The 15641-nt window shown below is 35.5% G+C and overlaps 1 protein-coding gene across 1 annotated transcript; it reads left to right on the top strand.

Moving 5' to 3' along the window:
* The first annotated feature begins 542 nt into the window (after positions 1-542).
* Positions 543-3481, top strand: LOC113312617. Its single transcript, XM_026561356.1, has 4 exons — positions 543-791; positions 2186-2452; positions 2830-2972; positions 3112-3481. Exons 1-4 carry the CDS (start codon positions 543-545, stop codon positions 3479-3481), a joined length of 1029 nt encoding a protein of 342 aa, XP_026417141.1.
* Positions 3482-15641: the final 12160 nt, after the last annotated feature.

Below are 15641 nucleotides of genomic sequence, written 5' to 3'. Positions count from 1 at the left end.
AATTAATCTTCTATAAATCTAGGTTTGGATCCATAATATTTATCTCCTCCTTATTCATATGTATTCAACAACTGAGTCACGAGATCTCAGTTTTGTTTCTTCATCAATCAACATAATCTGCTCGATCTGATTTTCTGTAAAAAATTGGTAATGTTGATTCCTAATTGAAGATCCATAGAGACGTTTATGCATGTTCGATTCATAATTTTTTTATAGTGAAAGTAATCCGACCGAAAGCAACATATTGTTAAATAGTTTAGTGTTTTTGATTTTTGATTGTTTTTGGTATGTAATGAAAATTTATGCTGTTAAATTTGGTTGTTGATAGCAAAATCTTTGGCATCACATGTTTCTGGATCCCAGATTATGGTGTCAACTTTGGTTGTTGACACATGTTTTATTGGATCAACTTTCATTGTTGACACAAAAAACTGAGATAATTTTCAGATTATGGTGTCAACTTTGGTTGTTGATCCCAAATTCTGAACACAACTTCTTTTTTTAATGAGTTCTTAATTTGTTATGGTTGTTGCAGGCTGAAGATGGTTATTGCAAAATTTACATTTTGCGATCTGAGCGTCTCGCATCCTGTTTCGGAATCAACTATTGTCAGTGAGATGATAAGTGTGGTCAAACAAAATTTCCCTTATGTTTATGAAGACCTCATACTGTTTGGTTACACTGTAGATGGGATGTCAGATGTCATTAATCACGATTCGAATATGAGGTTTTTCATTCATAACTGCAGCACGAAATGGATTGACGTGTTGAAGTTTAACATCCAGTTAAGGGTTTGCGTTGATTATATTTATTCTTCTTCTTCTTCTATTGTTGCTTCTTCGTCATCATCAAGATGTATCTGAAAAAATGAGGTAGTTTTTGTGGAAGACTTGACCGATGATTTATCTTTGAACAAAAGGGTTCCAAAGAAGTCTGATGCTTGGGACAACATCTTAAGTGGAGTATGGAAGTTGTTTGATGGAGGTGTTGTAAAAGTTCGCAATGTTGTTACAAACTATGAAATCCAAAGTGGTTACAAATATAAATTACGTAAGAGTGACCAGAAACGATACACCGTGGAGTGTAAGTACAAGAAAAAGCATAATTGTCGCTGGAGGTTTCATGCATCCCTCCTTGCCAAAACTAATGGTGTGTTTCTGTGCAAGAAATATTATGAAGAGCATTCATGTGATTTAGATTGTTCAGATCCAACAAAAGTGAAAATCAGGAAGTAGTTTCCGAAGGATATCTTAATAGATGATTTACGAGCATCAAAGAAGAAGAAGATTGCATCTGATGTCAAAGATCTGCTCCATATGGAATATGGAGTTGATATCACGTATAGTCAGGTATACCATGGTTTACAATTCAATAAAGAGTGTGTTTGAGGTGATGACATGAAGTCATATTCAGACTTTGTATGGTATAAAGTTTCCATTAAACTTTACAATCCTAAAAGTGTCGTCAAGTTTGAGTATGATAATTGATAATGTAACGCGGCAGTTTCAAAGGTTTTTTGTCGCTTTTGAAGCTTCCATCACTGGTTTCAACACTTACTGTCGTCCGATCTTAATCCTTGATGCTAGTTTTCTCACTTGGAAGTTCAGGGGCGGTCTTATGTCTGTTTGCGGCAAAACTAGTAACTAAGGTATGATTTTTAATCTTTCACCTTTTTTTTAATGAATTGGTAACCAATGCATGAATTTTTTACTCAGCAAAAGTACGTAATGCAGTAGGTAAGATTCATGTGTTTCTGGATTTCAGTTTTGTGGAAACTAACTTGTTCCTCAATTCCTTTTTTTAGTGTGACAACTTTGGTTGTTGACACTAGTATTTTATGTTAACTCTAGTTATTGATACCATCTTCTAGTCTGATATGTCCCTGGATTTCAGTTCACAGGGATCAACTCTTGTTGTTGATCCCATATTTTTATCTCAACTTTGGTTGTTGACACCATAACTTGCTCATGGCTTCCAGTTATCTGGGATCAACTCTTGTTTGTTGATCATATATATTTGCATCAGCTTTGGTTGTTGACACCATAACTTGTTCATGAATTTCAGTTTTTGGACACTTTTTGAATTTTTGGTGTTTTTGGTTCTCATAGAGAACTATCCAGTTGCATTTGGAGTCGTTCCTTGTGAAAATTGCGAGAGTTGGTAATGGTTCTTAACCAATTTGAAGGGCATTATCCGTGAAGATCGTCCACCAACCATCATATCAGATTGTGGAATTGGCCTTTTGAAGCATGTCCCTGAGATCTTCCCAAATGCTCACCATTTGTACTATTTGTACCATATGAAAGGAAATATTCCTGTTCCAAAGGGCAAGAGTAGGCAAAATGCATTGAAGTTATTTGAAGAGTGCTACACTGCATTAATAAGGGAGAAATTTTATGCTACTGCGAAGACTATGAGCAATATAAAGTTGGATTCAGTTATCGATTGGATGGTAAAGATTTCATTCCAAGAATGGGCTGCTTATGCATTGTAACACCCCGATTTTCAGGCCCGGATCTTGCCCAGATCCTATACCCGAAAATCACGAAGTGCTACGTCTATATCATAGCCTAAGCCCGGATACTAAGCCCAAGCTCATTAAACAATTTATTTGGGCTAATTTAATTTATTTTTATGTTACCAATGTTGTCGCAGTGGAATACTTAGAAGATTATTTAGGAAAAATCCACATGTTGATTTAACCTAATTTTAAAGCCACCAGAAAGAAAACACATTCTAGTTCTCAAATAAAAATATTAGCACCGTTCAAGTCTTAATATTAAATTAATAGGTAATGATTTAAATACCAAATTGTAAAACTGAAAACAGACCAAGATGGATTCCTGTGGGGTTTTCAACGGGCATCTCTGCGGTAATCCAACAGAAACTTCCCAGGAGGTCACCGATCCCAGGATTTCTCCCGCCCGAGCACGCTTAACTGAAGAGGAGTCAATTGTGCTGAAAAAGCCTCGGTGTTAGTAAAGGACAAACCATTAATGATATTCCATTCGGCCAACCACTTCCGAATATCGGGGTATTACATGCATTTCTAGGACAAAGATTTGGGGAGAACATACCCAATATTGCTGAGACTTTTAATAGCTTGATTAGGCATGATAAGAAGCTTTCATCACTTGAGCTTATCGATGATATTCGTGTTAAGGTAATGGAGAAGAATTACAAGAGGTTATTGAAGTCTAGTAAGTGGACTACAAGGCTTACTCCCCGGATGCAGGATAGTCTTAACAAGAGGATAACCGACTATTGTTTTTACAAATTTCAAAGATCAAGTGACAAAGTTTTTGAGATAATTTCTGCAACTGGAAAACATATTGGGGACTTGGAAGCTAAAACATACAGATGCAATTGGTGGCAGAAACACAACTTTCCTTGCACCCATTCAACGAAAGCAATGTTGCAGATAAGGGAAGATAAACCGTACAAGTACGACATCCCTTACTATAATACAGAGTACTGTTAGAGCATTGCTCGGTCTAACTCGCAAGCATTGCTATCTCAAGCTTGATTGTCAAGTTTAGTTGTCAAAACTATAAGTCTTGATTTCTAGTCTACTTATTGCTAAGTCTCAGACTAGGATAGAAAGTGTAGTTGAGCTCTAGACTCCACGACGTTCATCATACAAAGACGAAGAACTATTCAAGGAACTGGTGGAACTTCATCGACTAAAAGGTATGTGGAGACTTGAAGTCATCTATCACTCAAAAGTCTATCTACTTTATCTCCTATCTTAAGACAAAAGTCGTATTGCTATATAGACTTCGATTATACACATTTTCTATTTCGAGTCGAGTTTATCTCGTTTATCTATTTCTCGAAATATGTGTTGGTAAGCTTTCGCTTTGGCCAATTTCATCTTTACTAGTGACGAAAGTCATGTTGATTATTTCAATATCTTGAAAATCGCTTTGATGGAAAATAGTATGTGAATAACCGTTATATATAACATCCTCTAAGAATGTTTTAATGATTGAAATGAGAGTTTAGAATATATAACCTTGAATGAATATAAACATTGTATGTGAATTCATACTTGTGTAAGTCCATAATCCTTGAACCAAAATATGCGTACTTTGCTGCTCAGGATAACCAGAACTAAAGTCCCCGTACCTGTACGCGTACTGTCGGAAGTTCACGTCCCGTGAATTTCTGCTGGAGTTTGTGAACTGAAAACAAACTTAATCCGGGTACTTAAGTATGCGTACCGGTCTGCATACTCGAGTGGGTTATTTTTTAAAAACGGTTTATTCGTGAACTTAAACTTATATAAACTAAGGAATGCATATTTGCAAACCGTGGCTATAAAGTTCATGAATCGATTCGAGTGAATCAAAATCGTTTTTGCTTCGATTGTGTCTTGTATACTTCTATGAGATCTAAGCAATTGAACAACTCTCTAACTAGTTCTTTTGAGTCATTTGAACTAGTTACGGTGAAGATGAATATGATTGATATGAAAGTGCTCATATGGCTAACCATTTGGTTAATTACTGTTGAACCAAATAGGTGTACACGTTTAGGTACGGTTACAAAAACCTAAATGAACGTGCATTTCATTTGTGTATAACAAGATAAGTTCGATCTAACGGTTAAAAGATATTAGATTGAATCTAATCAGGTTTTCATCTAAGGGTGAATATTGAATGCTTTGTTACCAAAGTAACTTAGATTGCAAACCCTAATTTAAAGACTATATAAAGAAGAACTCTAGCAACTGGGAAACCTAATCCCCACACCTCCTATGTGATACTAGTTGTATAAGCTAGAGTCGATTCTCCTTTAACCTTAGGTTTCTACTGAGACCCTGTAGGTTAACGACTTGAAGACTTCATTGGGATTGTGAATGCATTTAGTGTGTTTGTGGAATATTATAGGGGTTATCTTGTATCTTTATAAACTCCTTGATGAATGCATTTAGTTTAGGCTATATGATTGCATCCAAACAAGTTGATATGTGCTTTCTTTTGGTCATGAAGTGTCTCTATGGAAATTTCATTAGTATCCCACTAGTTTTCGTACCTTTGCCAATTTTATTGGCAAAAAGGGGGAGAATTAATATGTAGTTCACACTACAAATACATATGGTTTTCGGATCATTATGTAAGAGGGAGTGGTTTCCATGTGACATGGAGTATTGACTAAGGGGGAGTGATACATATCACCATAGTATTGTTGTCAAAGTTATGATACAATTGAACTTTGACGCTGTGTAATAATACTATGACACTGTGTAACAATGATTGAGAGGTTTTGTTTTCTCATTGTTATGGCTACGGATTTTCAACAACGATGATACCGAACTTACAACCTTTGGAATCATTGGAGTACTTGGAAGTGACGAAGGTTTCGAGTAATGTTGAAGAACCAAGGAGATCATGCATGTGGAAGAGAAGCTGCATAGTTTATTTATTTTGTATTCCATATGTATTGATAGTTTTGTCACTAAAATTGACAAAGGAGGAGATTGTTAGAGCAATGCTCGGCCGAACTCGCAAGCGTTACTATCTCAAGCTTATTTGTCAAGTTTAGTTGTCAAAACTATAAGTCTTGATTTCTAGTCTACTTATAGCTAAGTCTCGGACTAGGATAGAAAGTGTAGTTGAGATCTAGATTCCACGGCGTTCATCATACAAAGACGAAGAACTACTCAAGGAACTAGTGGAACTTCATCGACTAAAAGGTATGTGGAGACTTGAAGTTATCTATCACTCAAAAGTATATCTACTCCATCTCCTATCTTGAGACAAAAGTCGTATTGCTATATAGACTTCGATTATACACATTTGCTACTTCGAGCCGAGTTTATCTCGCTTATCTATTTCTCGAAATATGTGTTTGTAAGCTTTCGCTTTGGCCAAGTTCATCTTTACTAGTGACGAAAGTCATGTTGATTATTTCAATATCTTAAAAGTCGCTTTGATGAAAAATAGTGTGTGAATAACCGTTATATATAACATCCTCTAAGAATGTTTCAATGATTGAAATGAGAGTTTAGAATATATAACCTTGAATGGATATAAACATTGTATGAATTCATACTTGTGTAAGTCCATAATCCTTGAACCAAAGTATGCGTACTTTGCTGCTCAGCATAACCGGAACTAAAGTCCATGTACCTGTACGCGTACTGTCGGAAGTTCACGTCCCGTGAATTTCAGCTGGAGTTTGTGAACTGAAAAAAAACTTAATTCGGGTACTTAAGTATGCGTACTGGTATGCATACTTGAGTGGGTTATTTTCTAAAAACGGTTTATTCGTGAACTTAAACTTATATAAACTAAGGAATGCATATTTGCAAACCGTGGCTATAAAGGTCATGAATCAATTCGAGTGAATCAAAAACGTTTTTGCTTCGATTGTGTCTTGTATACTTCTATGAGATCTAAGCAATTGAACAACTCTCTAACTAGTTCTTTTGAGTTATTTGAACTAGTTATGGTGAAGATGAATATGGTTGATATGAAAGTGCTCATATGGATAACCATTTGGTTAATTACTGTTGAACCAATTAGGTGTACACGTTTAGGTACGGTAACACAAACCTAAATGAACGTGCATTTCATTTGTGTATAACAAGCTAAGTACGATCTAACGGTTGAAAGATATTAGCTTGAATCTAATCAGGTTTTCATCTAATGGTGAATATTGAATGCTTTGTTACCAAGGTAACTTAGATTGCAAACCCTGATTTGAAGACTATATAAAGGAGAACTCTAGCAACTGGGAAACCTAATCCCCACGCCTCCTATGTGATATTAGTTGTATAAGCTAGAGCCGATTCTCCTTTAACCCTAGGTTTCTACCAAGTCCCTGTACGTTAACGACTTGAAGACTTCATTGGGATTGTGAAGCCAGACAGGAGATTAATTTCTCCGACAGGCAAGATAGAAAAGTAGTCACAAACACCTTCGTCTCTTCGTTTGTGATTCCGCAATATCTTATTTGTCTAGTCGGCTAAGATTATTGTGAGGTGATTGATATTTCTAGGATGTTCTTCGGGAATATAAGTCCGGTATATCAGTTGGTTCTTGTTCACCTTGATTTATCAAAAGACGAAACAAAACTCGTAAATATTTCTGTGGGAGACATATTTCTCTATTCATGTAGACTTTTTTGTGTGATACATATTTGTTTATTAAAGTCTTCGACTTTGGGTCGTAGCAACTCTTAGTTGTGGGTGAGATCATCTAAGGGAATCAAGTGCGTAGTATCCTGCTGGGATCAAAGACGTAAGGAGCGCAACTATTCCTTGGATCAGTGTGAGATGGATTTGGGTTCAACTATAGTCCATACCGAAGTTAGTTTGTAGTAGTCCAGTGTCTGTAGCGGCTTAATACAATGTGTGTTCAATCTGGACTAGGTCCCGGGGTTTTTCTGCATTTGCGGTTTCCTCGTTAACAAAACTTCTGGTGTTTGTGTTATTTCTTTTCCGCATTATATTTTCTTATATAATTGAAATATCATAGGTTGTGCGTTGAATCGATCAATTGGTAAATCCGACCTTTGGTTGTTGATTGAAATTGATTGATCCTTGAACATTGGTCTTTGGTACCGTTCAAGTTAATTTATCTTGTATTCAATTAGACTCGTAGATTTCTATTTGCTTGAGTAAGTATTGAATCGAGAAATTGAGATATAAAAATCCTTGTTATACTTTTCATTAAGATTGAGACTGACTGTCTAGTTGATTCTCTTAAAAGTATATTGAAGTTAGTCCATACAGATTGCTAAGAGAATTATTGGGTGAGGTTGTTGTACCCCCACTTTTTCAAGTACTATAGAGGGCTGTACTCTCGACCTAATCCACACTATGAGAGGCCACCAAAAATTACAGTGGGGGGTTATGTGTTTCCCCAATGGTGGTCGAGCATCATCTGGAAGGCAAATGCTGCTAGGTACAGGGGTTGCCGTAAAATAGTGCGCAAGAAAAGGAAGTGTGGTCAATGTGGGATACTTACCTTTCATAATCTTCGAATATGTCACAGAGCTCCTATGGCTCCTCGTGCACCAACGTTCCGCAAGGAGTCTAGCTCCAGGATTATCAACTTCTTGAGGAGGATGTTGTTCAGAACTTTGTGATGATTTCCTATTTTTTCGAACAACTTTTTAGTACATATTTTTTAGGTTTTTATACACCTTAGATGTTAGTCCTTTTTATGCTTTTGAATTTGTTATGTTTTTATGAATACATTCTGATTTATTTTTATGAATATTATTCTTGTATCTCTAAAGGATATGTCAGTTTGCAGATTCCAAGTTTATTGGTTCTTATAGGAAACAAACATATGCAAATAGTGTCAACTACCATTGTTGACCCCATTATTTTTGGATCAACTCCCATTTTTGATCATATTCATGGGATCAACTTCCATTGTTGACCCCACATTATTAAATCAACTTCCATTGTTGACACTTAATAAAAAAAAACTGGCATGGTTTGTATACACAACTTAACTCTATTAGCTGTACATACCTGCAATCTTCAATACTAACATTCATTCACTTGACCAATCATTCATTCATTCATGATGTATAAATAGAAATCAGTAACAATTAGGATTTCTTGTAAACGATTAGTTCATAACAAACCATTACTAATAGAGCATTAAAATTATTCAGGCCATAAACAAACTTACGTACATTTTTATAGTAACTAAGATGTTTTTTCATACCAATGAGCAAACCTACATTTACTTACTAAGATATTTTAAACTACACTAAGGTGTGTTTTGTCAGACCATGAACAAAGTATGTTAGCTACCACTTACAGACTTACACTAGTGCATTGCTTCAACCGAATCTTGTAAATTGATTATTTATTGAATAGAGACAGTGAGTGGGTCTTCCTTAATTTTTTCAACGGAGTAAGTAAGTTGTTGGTCTTCTTTAAATTTTGTATCAAGAAGTTTTTTCCGGCTTCTATGCACCCAATTCTCCCAACAATCTTGCTTCCATCTTCACCCTCTTCATGTTCAACCTCTCATGTAATTCTTTCGTTAAGTCCTCGCAGTGTCCACACTTCACTAAACACTTCTGGTACAAGCAAATGTGCATTGCATAATTCAATCCCTTTTGTACTAGTATATGGTACTCCTGAAATTCTAAACTTATTTCTCCACCTGTTTCTGCATCTGTTTTGCCCATTTCATTCAGCACATCAGTTAATGGTTTTACCATCACAATATTACTGTTTATTGTATCCTGGATTGTGCCATCCGGAGTTGAATGCTAGGCATCTTCCTTTTAGTAACGCAAGCACCACCCAATCACTACACCAGGAATAGCCTTTTTCGACGAACCAGATCCGTCGTCAATGACGATTATTGACATTCCCTACCCATCGGAAAACCTGTCGTTTTTGAGGTGTCAAAAAACTTTAACGAAACCTTTACTAATCCTCGGTGTATCGACCTTTATTATTTTTCAACGTATCTAAGCACATCAGGATTTTATCTACACCAGCCACTAGGACCCACACCAAAGAAAATAAAAGGAGGGGGTGTGGTGGGTCACACCAGTCTGTTTCACTCGTTATAAAACGCGGAGGAAAATTCTCACTGTGTCTATCTTTATTCATTTTCAACGATTCTACACTCAGCGGGATTTTATCTCGAGATATACACCGATACAAATAGGCGTCGGGGCCCCACCCCACTGAAAAATATGGGAAGGGGGTTTTGGTCCCACCAATTTATTTCAGTCAGAATAAAAATCAGTGAAAAATCCACGACGTGTCTATCTTTATTCTTTTTCAACGACTCTATACACATCATGATCTTAACCTGCGATATACACCAATAACAACAATCCATGTAGCCCCACCCCAAGGAAAACTAAGGGGAGGGGTTTGGGTCCTACCAACATATTTCAACCGGTATAAAATGTGGTGGAAAATTCTCGATGTATCTATTTCTTTTCTTTTTCAATGATTCCATACATACTGGGATTTTATCCTAAGATTTACACCGATATAAAACCCTTGGTCCCCACCCCATGGAAAAATAGAGGGTGGGGGTTGATTTGTAATCCCCCTTTAAGATACTAAATGCATTTAACATCCTCAATGATAGTTGAGATATAATAACAGGTTTTACTACAAAATCTAGCAATATTATTCTTCTAATCAGTCATCAGTCAGTGGTTTGGTTTTTAGGTTTTATGGTTTAACATAACGTTTGGTGTAAAATTTGGTGGAATAGTGAGAGAGTTTTTCATTTTTTAAGATAAATTCTTTACAAACTTCTCTCAAGTTTTTTTTCTTGTGTTTTCTCTGAGATTTCAAGTGGATTTTGCTTAGCCATTTGGAGATGGTTTAGATTGTTTGTTGTTCTGATAGTAAATGCTATTAAAATACTCTTGTTACGAGGTTGAGTGTCTTTACTTTTGTTAAAAATGATTATAGAGCATTAAGCCGACAATTTGAGATGATAAGTAAGCTGTAGTTTCTCTTTATTCGAAAACAAAGAAACTTTAAACTTTAAATTTGTTAGGCTTATTTTTCTTGCTAAGTTTTGATTTGACTGCACAGTGTCATCCCGATTTGAGATAAGCATGTCTAGAAACCCACTGCAATATTCGCTGGATAAAAAAGATTTCAATTTTTTTTGAATGGTTTTAAGATTGTAACCCACTGCAACCTCCCTGTTCTTCTTTGTCTATTTTGATAATTGAGATGTTACCATATAATCCTTGAGAACCATCATCTTTGATTGTTCGAGGTTTATAATACATGGATTATAGAATCCAATATCAGATTTATAGACTTCACTATCTTTTTTCTTTCGACGATTCCAGATACACCGGAATTTTATCCCAAGATATACAACGATAGAAACAGCCGTTGGAGGCCCACCCTACGGAAAAATAAGGGTAAATGGATTTGGGTACCACACGTCTTTTTTAGTCGGTGTAAAACGCGATGGAAAGTCTTCGATATATCTATCTTTATTCTTTTTCAACGATTTTAGACACACTGGAAATTTATCCCAAAATATACACCGATAGATCAACCTTAAGGCCCTACCCCACAAAAAAATAAGGGAAGAGGGTTTGGGTCCCACCACTCTATCTCAGTCGGTATAGAACACGGTGGAGAATCCTCGTATATCTATCATTATTATTTTTCAACAATTCTTTCTCAATAGGTGTAAAACGCGGTGGATTATCCTCGGTGTATTATTTTCAACGATTTTAGACACACCAGGGTTTTATCCCGAGATATACACCGATAAGAACAGCCCCTGGGGCCTTACCGTACGGAAAAATAGGGGGAGGGAGTCTGGGTACCACCAGTCTCTTATGTGGAATTCATAATATTTTATTCATTCGTCATAAAACTTAATTTGTATTCCTCCTTCAAGATCTCAAGTGTATTTAACCTCCTCAATAATTGTTGAGATATTATATGAGATTTAATTTACTACAAAATCTACCAATAACAATATTGTTAGCGCACAGCTTAGTTGAACCCACCAAGCGTTGATATGTCAAGTTTGGTTGTCATATTTTAGTGAACTAAAAATCATTTAAAGAGTCGCTTGATTATTTACTAGAGTCAACTTCGTATAGGTTAGCTAGAAAGTTATTAGGATATGAGACATACAAGTATTACTCGAAGACTTGAAGAATGTGAAGAAGTAAAGAACTAACGACTCATCCTTCCTCTTGAGGTTAGTAATATTTTAACTTGAACTGTTTCATTCCTAACGTATCTTTCAAGTCGTGCTATATTGAAAACATAACTGCAAAGCTGTGAATCATTATACTCTAGTTAGACGTAGTATTAAGGAATTATAATACGAAGTATAACGCCTATCTTTTGAACTACGTATACAAGACATCGGCATAATCGTATGAATGCTATTGTGATTATGTGTACGGATATGGGTGAAGATATCGTCCTAGGAAACAATATTTTACATTCGTTTAAAGGAAGTACAATTCATAAACTTGTTTTGTGAATCGAAAGGGAAATCGCTAGGCTTATTGGTATTGTTATTCATTTCAAATCTTTGGATTACCAATATGTGTGTTTAGTATAATCGCTCATAACTTGTTTATGCATCTTAGTCAAACTATTCACAATGCCTGACTTATGTATCGGTATGACTTTTATTAGTGAAACCAATCTTAAGTAATCACATGAGATGGTATGATGGATATTTGTAATTGGTGTGACCATTCCTAGTCATTGGGTAACCGATCCTAGAACTTGGTGGGACTAATCACATGATGTGTAATAGATCCTTGTAGTAGGTTAACAAGTTTTAGCCACCGATGTGTAATCACAAGATGTGTAATAGATCCTTGTAATTGGTGTAACTGATCCTATAACTTGTGCAACCGATCACAAGTATGTACCATAAATAAGTGGTAACCGATCCTGGTACTTAGTTAACCATTTTATGAAAACTAGTGTGACCGATCCTAGTAGCCACTTGGAGGTAGAACCGAACTTGTGTTTGGTAGAACCGTTAAACCCGTTAATGATGATTGAATGTTTTTGATCAATCACATAGTTCTTGGAAATCAGATGAACCAATTCTAAACTCGTTTGGAAGTGTGAAAAATCGGTTCCAAGATTGTAAATATGAAAAAGGATTTACAACGTAAAGATGTCGACATACTTTGAACATGTGCAGTAGTTCTTATCTATTATTGTTCAAAGATATTCCTTAATAACTAAAGGAGAATCTCGGATCGAAATAAATTGAGAATCTTTTAATTAAGGTTTTTAGTTTTATATGCTTTTAATTTCCAGCAATTAAATTCATATCTTTAGAAAATAAAAATTGGTAATGTGCATTTACTAACTGGAGATTTTCTACTGAGATTTCGGTCAATATTTCGACAGAGCATTTCCAGGAATTATGAAAATCAATTTGGGCATTTATTGCATATCTTTGAGAATATTCGGTTTTGGAAATTCCTTGGTGTCCAAACTTCCTTGGTCTATAAATATTGAAGTTTACATTTCGAGCAAACTAATCCTTAGAGCCAGCAAAAATACCTAGTTGTGTTGTTACTGGTGGATTCGTCTATTCGGAGAGGAAAGTACCCTAATTAGGCGAAATCTCTTACGGCCGCTCGTTTTAAAGACTTATTTGGGATTGAGAAGCTCTACGAGTACCGTTGGTGGGAAACTAGATAATTGCATTTTATTATTAGTTTTCGATTGATTTGACTGACTAACGCTTGTTGAATTTTGATTGCACCTAGTTTGTTTATGCTTGAGAATCTTCTCTTCTAATATAAGATTCACTCAAACTAGATCGAAGTATCGACGAGAATCTTTAGACTGTTTGTAGATCTAAAGACGTCTTATGATAATCAATCGTTAAAAGAATCCGTTCTGTGTGTGATTGATCACAAGAGATTCAAGTTGTTTGTGTGTAGGTGTTTATTGAAGATCTAAGAAGATTTGAAGACAAAAAAGATTTCTTATTTGAGTTCATAATCTTTGGAGTGCACAAAACTTGATCGGCTGGGGATCCAACTATAATCGATTTATCTTTTGATAGATTGGATTGATTAGTTGTGTAGATCGACATCAATACATTTCTTTGTGATTAATAGTATTGACTGCATAGTCTAAACAATTACTTTGGTAGCTGTTAAATAGATTAATCTAAGAACCCAACAAATGAGTTTATTGGGATAAACGGAAGAGCCTTTTGTCAAACTCATATCACTTGTTTGAAAAGAGTTGTTACCGAACAGATCTGTTGTTCCTTTACTGTTTGGAATACGAACCAAAGGAATTGTTCCAAGTGCATAACTTATTACAAGTTGGAGGCGCAGGGATACTGAGGGAACTAGGTGAACTATAGGTTTAGTTGCCTGGTCTCAACTATACGAAGTTGGTTTAAATTTTGTATAACGGCTTAATTTTGAGAGTATTCAATTCTGGACAAGGTCCCGGGGTTTTTCTGCATTTGCGGTTTCCTCGTTAACAAAATCTTGTTGTGTATTTTACTTTTCTATTTTCGCAATTATAATTGATTTATTATAATTAGAAGTAAAATACACAAACGTTAATTCCTATTTACTTGATAGCAATCCTATAGTGTTTGGTTAAGTCCGAACCTATTATCAAGTAATCATACTTCGTTGTTGTATTGTCTCGATCTTGTATCCATAGTCAATCACGCAAGTTATCTTGTTGTCGTATTGTCTCGATCTCGTATCCATATATGATCACACGAAGTGTGAACTGATCCGTTGTATTATATCGACTCAGTCTATAGACAATCACTTACGGAGAAAGGACTTATAGGTGTAAAAGTTTTAGATTGAGGTATGTTTGGGTACCCTCATCTTTTCAAGTATTCTTTAAATCAATTTGCGGTGTGGTTTTTAAATTTGTGGTTTAAGATAAACCTTTGATGTAAAATTTGGCAGAATAATGGGAGAGTTTTACATATTTTAAGACAAATTCTCTATATATTTCTCAAAAAAAAAATTCTTGTGTTTTCTATGGGGTTTCAAGTGGATTTTTCTCAGCCATTCGAAGATGGTTTAGATTGTTTGTTGTTCTAAAAGTATATGTTATTGCAGTATCTTTTTTTATGAGGTTGATTGTTTTTGCTTTTGTTAAAAAAAATTATAGAGCACAAAACCAACTATTTGGGATGATAAGTGAGCTGTCATTTCTCCTTATCGGAAGACACATCCTTAGTGCAGTTTTTATGGACTCAACAAACTTGTAGTTTGTTCATTTTGCTCTTACTATGGACTCAACAAACATGAAAAACGGATGGGAAAACCAGTAAATTTGAAGGTTTGTTCACTGAGGCAGTAGAACAAACGCGCGCTTGATGAAAAGCCGCGCTGCTAAACCAAAAATGCCGGCGTGTGACATAGAGACGCGGGCGTGTGATCCAAAAACACCCGTTTTTCCTTCACACGCCAGCGTCTGAAGTGAATCCTCCAGCGTGTTATCCAAAACCGCCGACGGCTACTTTTCAATCTCGTCATCCAACAATTGTTATTCCTTTTCTTTCCATATAAATTCACATAATCTTTAAACTTGAAACTCACACCTTCTTTATCTCTACCTCAAAATTTCACAAATTCATACCATTTCAATACTCACTTTTCCTTCATTTCAAACACAACTACTCATATCAACTCAATCTACCAGAAAAAATCTCTATAAATTCCAGTCTAACAAATATGGCATCCTCGTTGCAACGATCACAAAAACAAACACAACAAGAAACACAACAATCACAACCAAGAAACGTTAGAATTCGTGGTGCCAAGTATACGATGGAAGACGACGAATCAAATTGTAGGAATTATGTATTATTTACATTAGATCAAATTAATGATATTTATCAAGAAAGAATACTTTCTATGGAAATATTTTACAAAAAAAATTGTGAAGAAACCGGTAACACCAATAATCGTGATGCTGATGGGTTGTCTCATCGTTTTCACACAATTTCAACATCCATTAGTGAATACGTAACTTTGATCATGTAAATGTGGCGCAACAAAAAAAGTGGTGAAGGTGAACCGGATGTGGAACAAAGATGTTGAGAAGAATGACAAAGATCCCACAGAACGAGTTTCTAACATGAAACTTGTTTCCAATGATGAAATCATCACCATAACCCATA

The sequence above is a fragment of the Papaver somniferum genome, chromosome 9, assembly GCF_003573695.1.
Source record: "Papaver somniferum cultivar HN1 chromosome 9, ASM357369v1, whole genome shotgun sequence".
In the NCBI taxonomy this organism is placed as follows: domain Eukaryota; kingdom Viridiplantae; phylum Streptophyta; class Magnoliopsida; order Ranunculales; family Papaveraceae; genus Papaver; species Papaver somniferum.
Note: the sequence above shows the minus strand (reverse complement) of the source record. Positions and strands in the feature narration are given on the sequence as shown.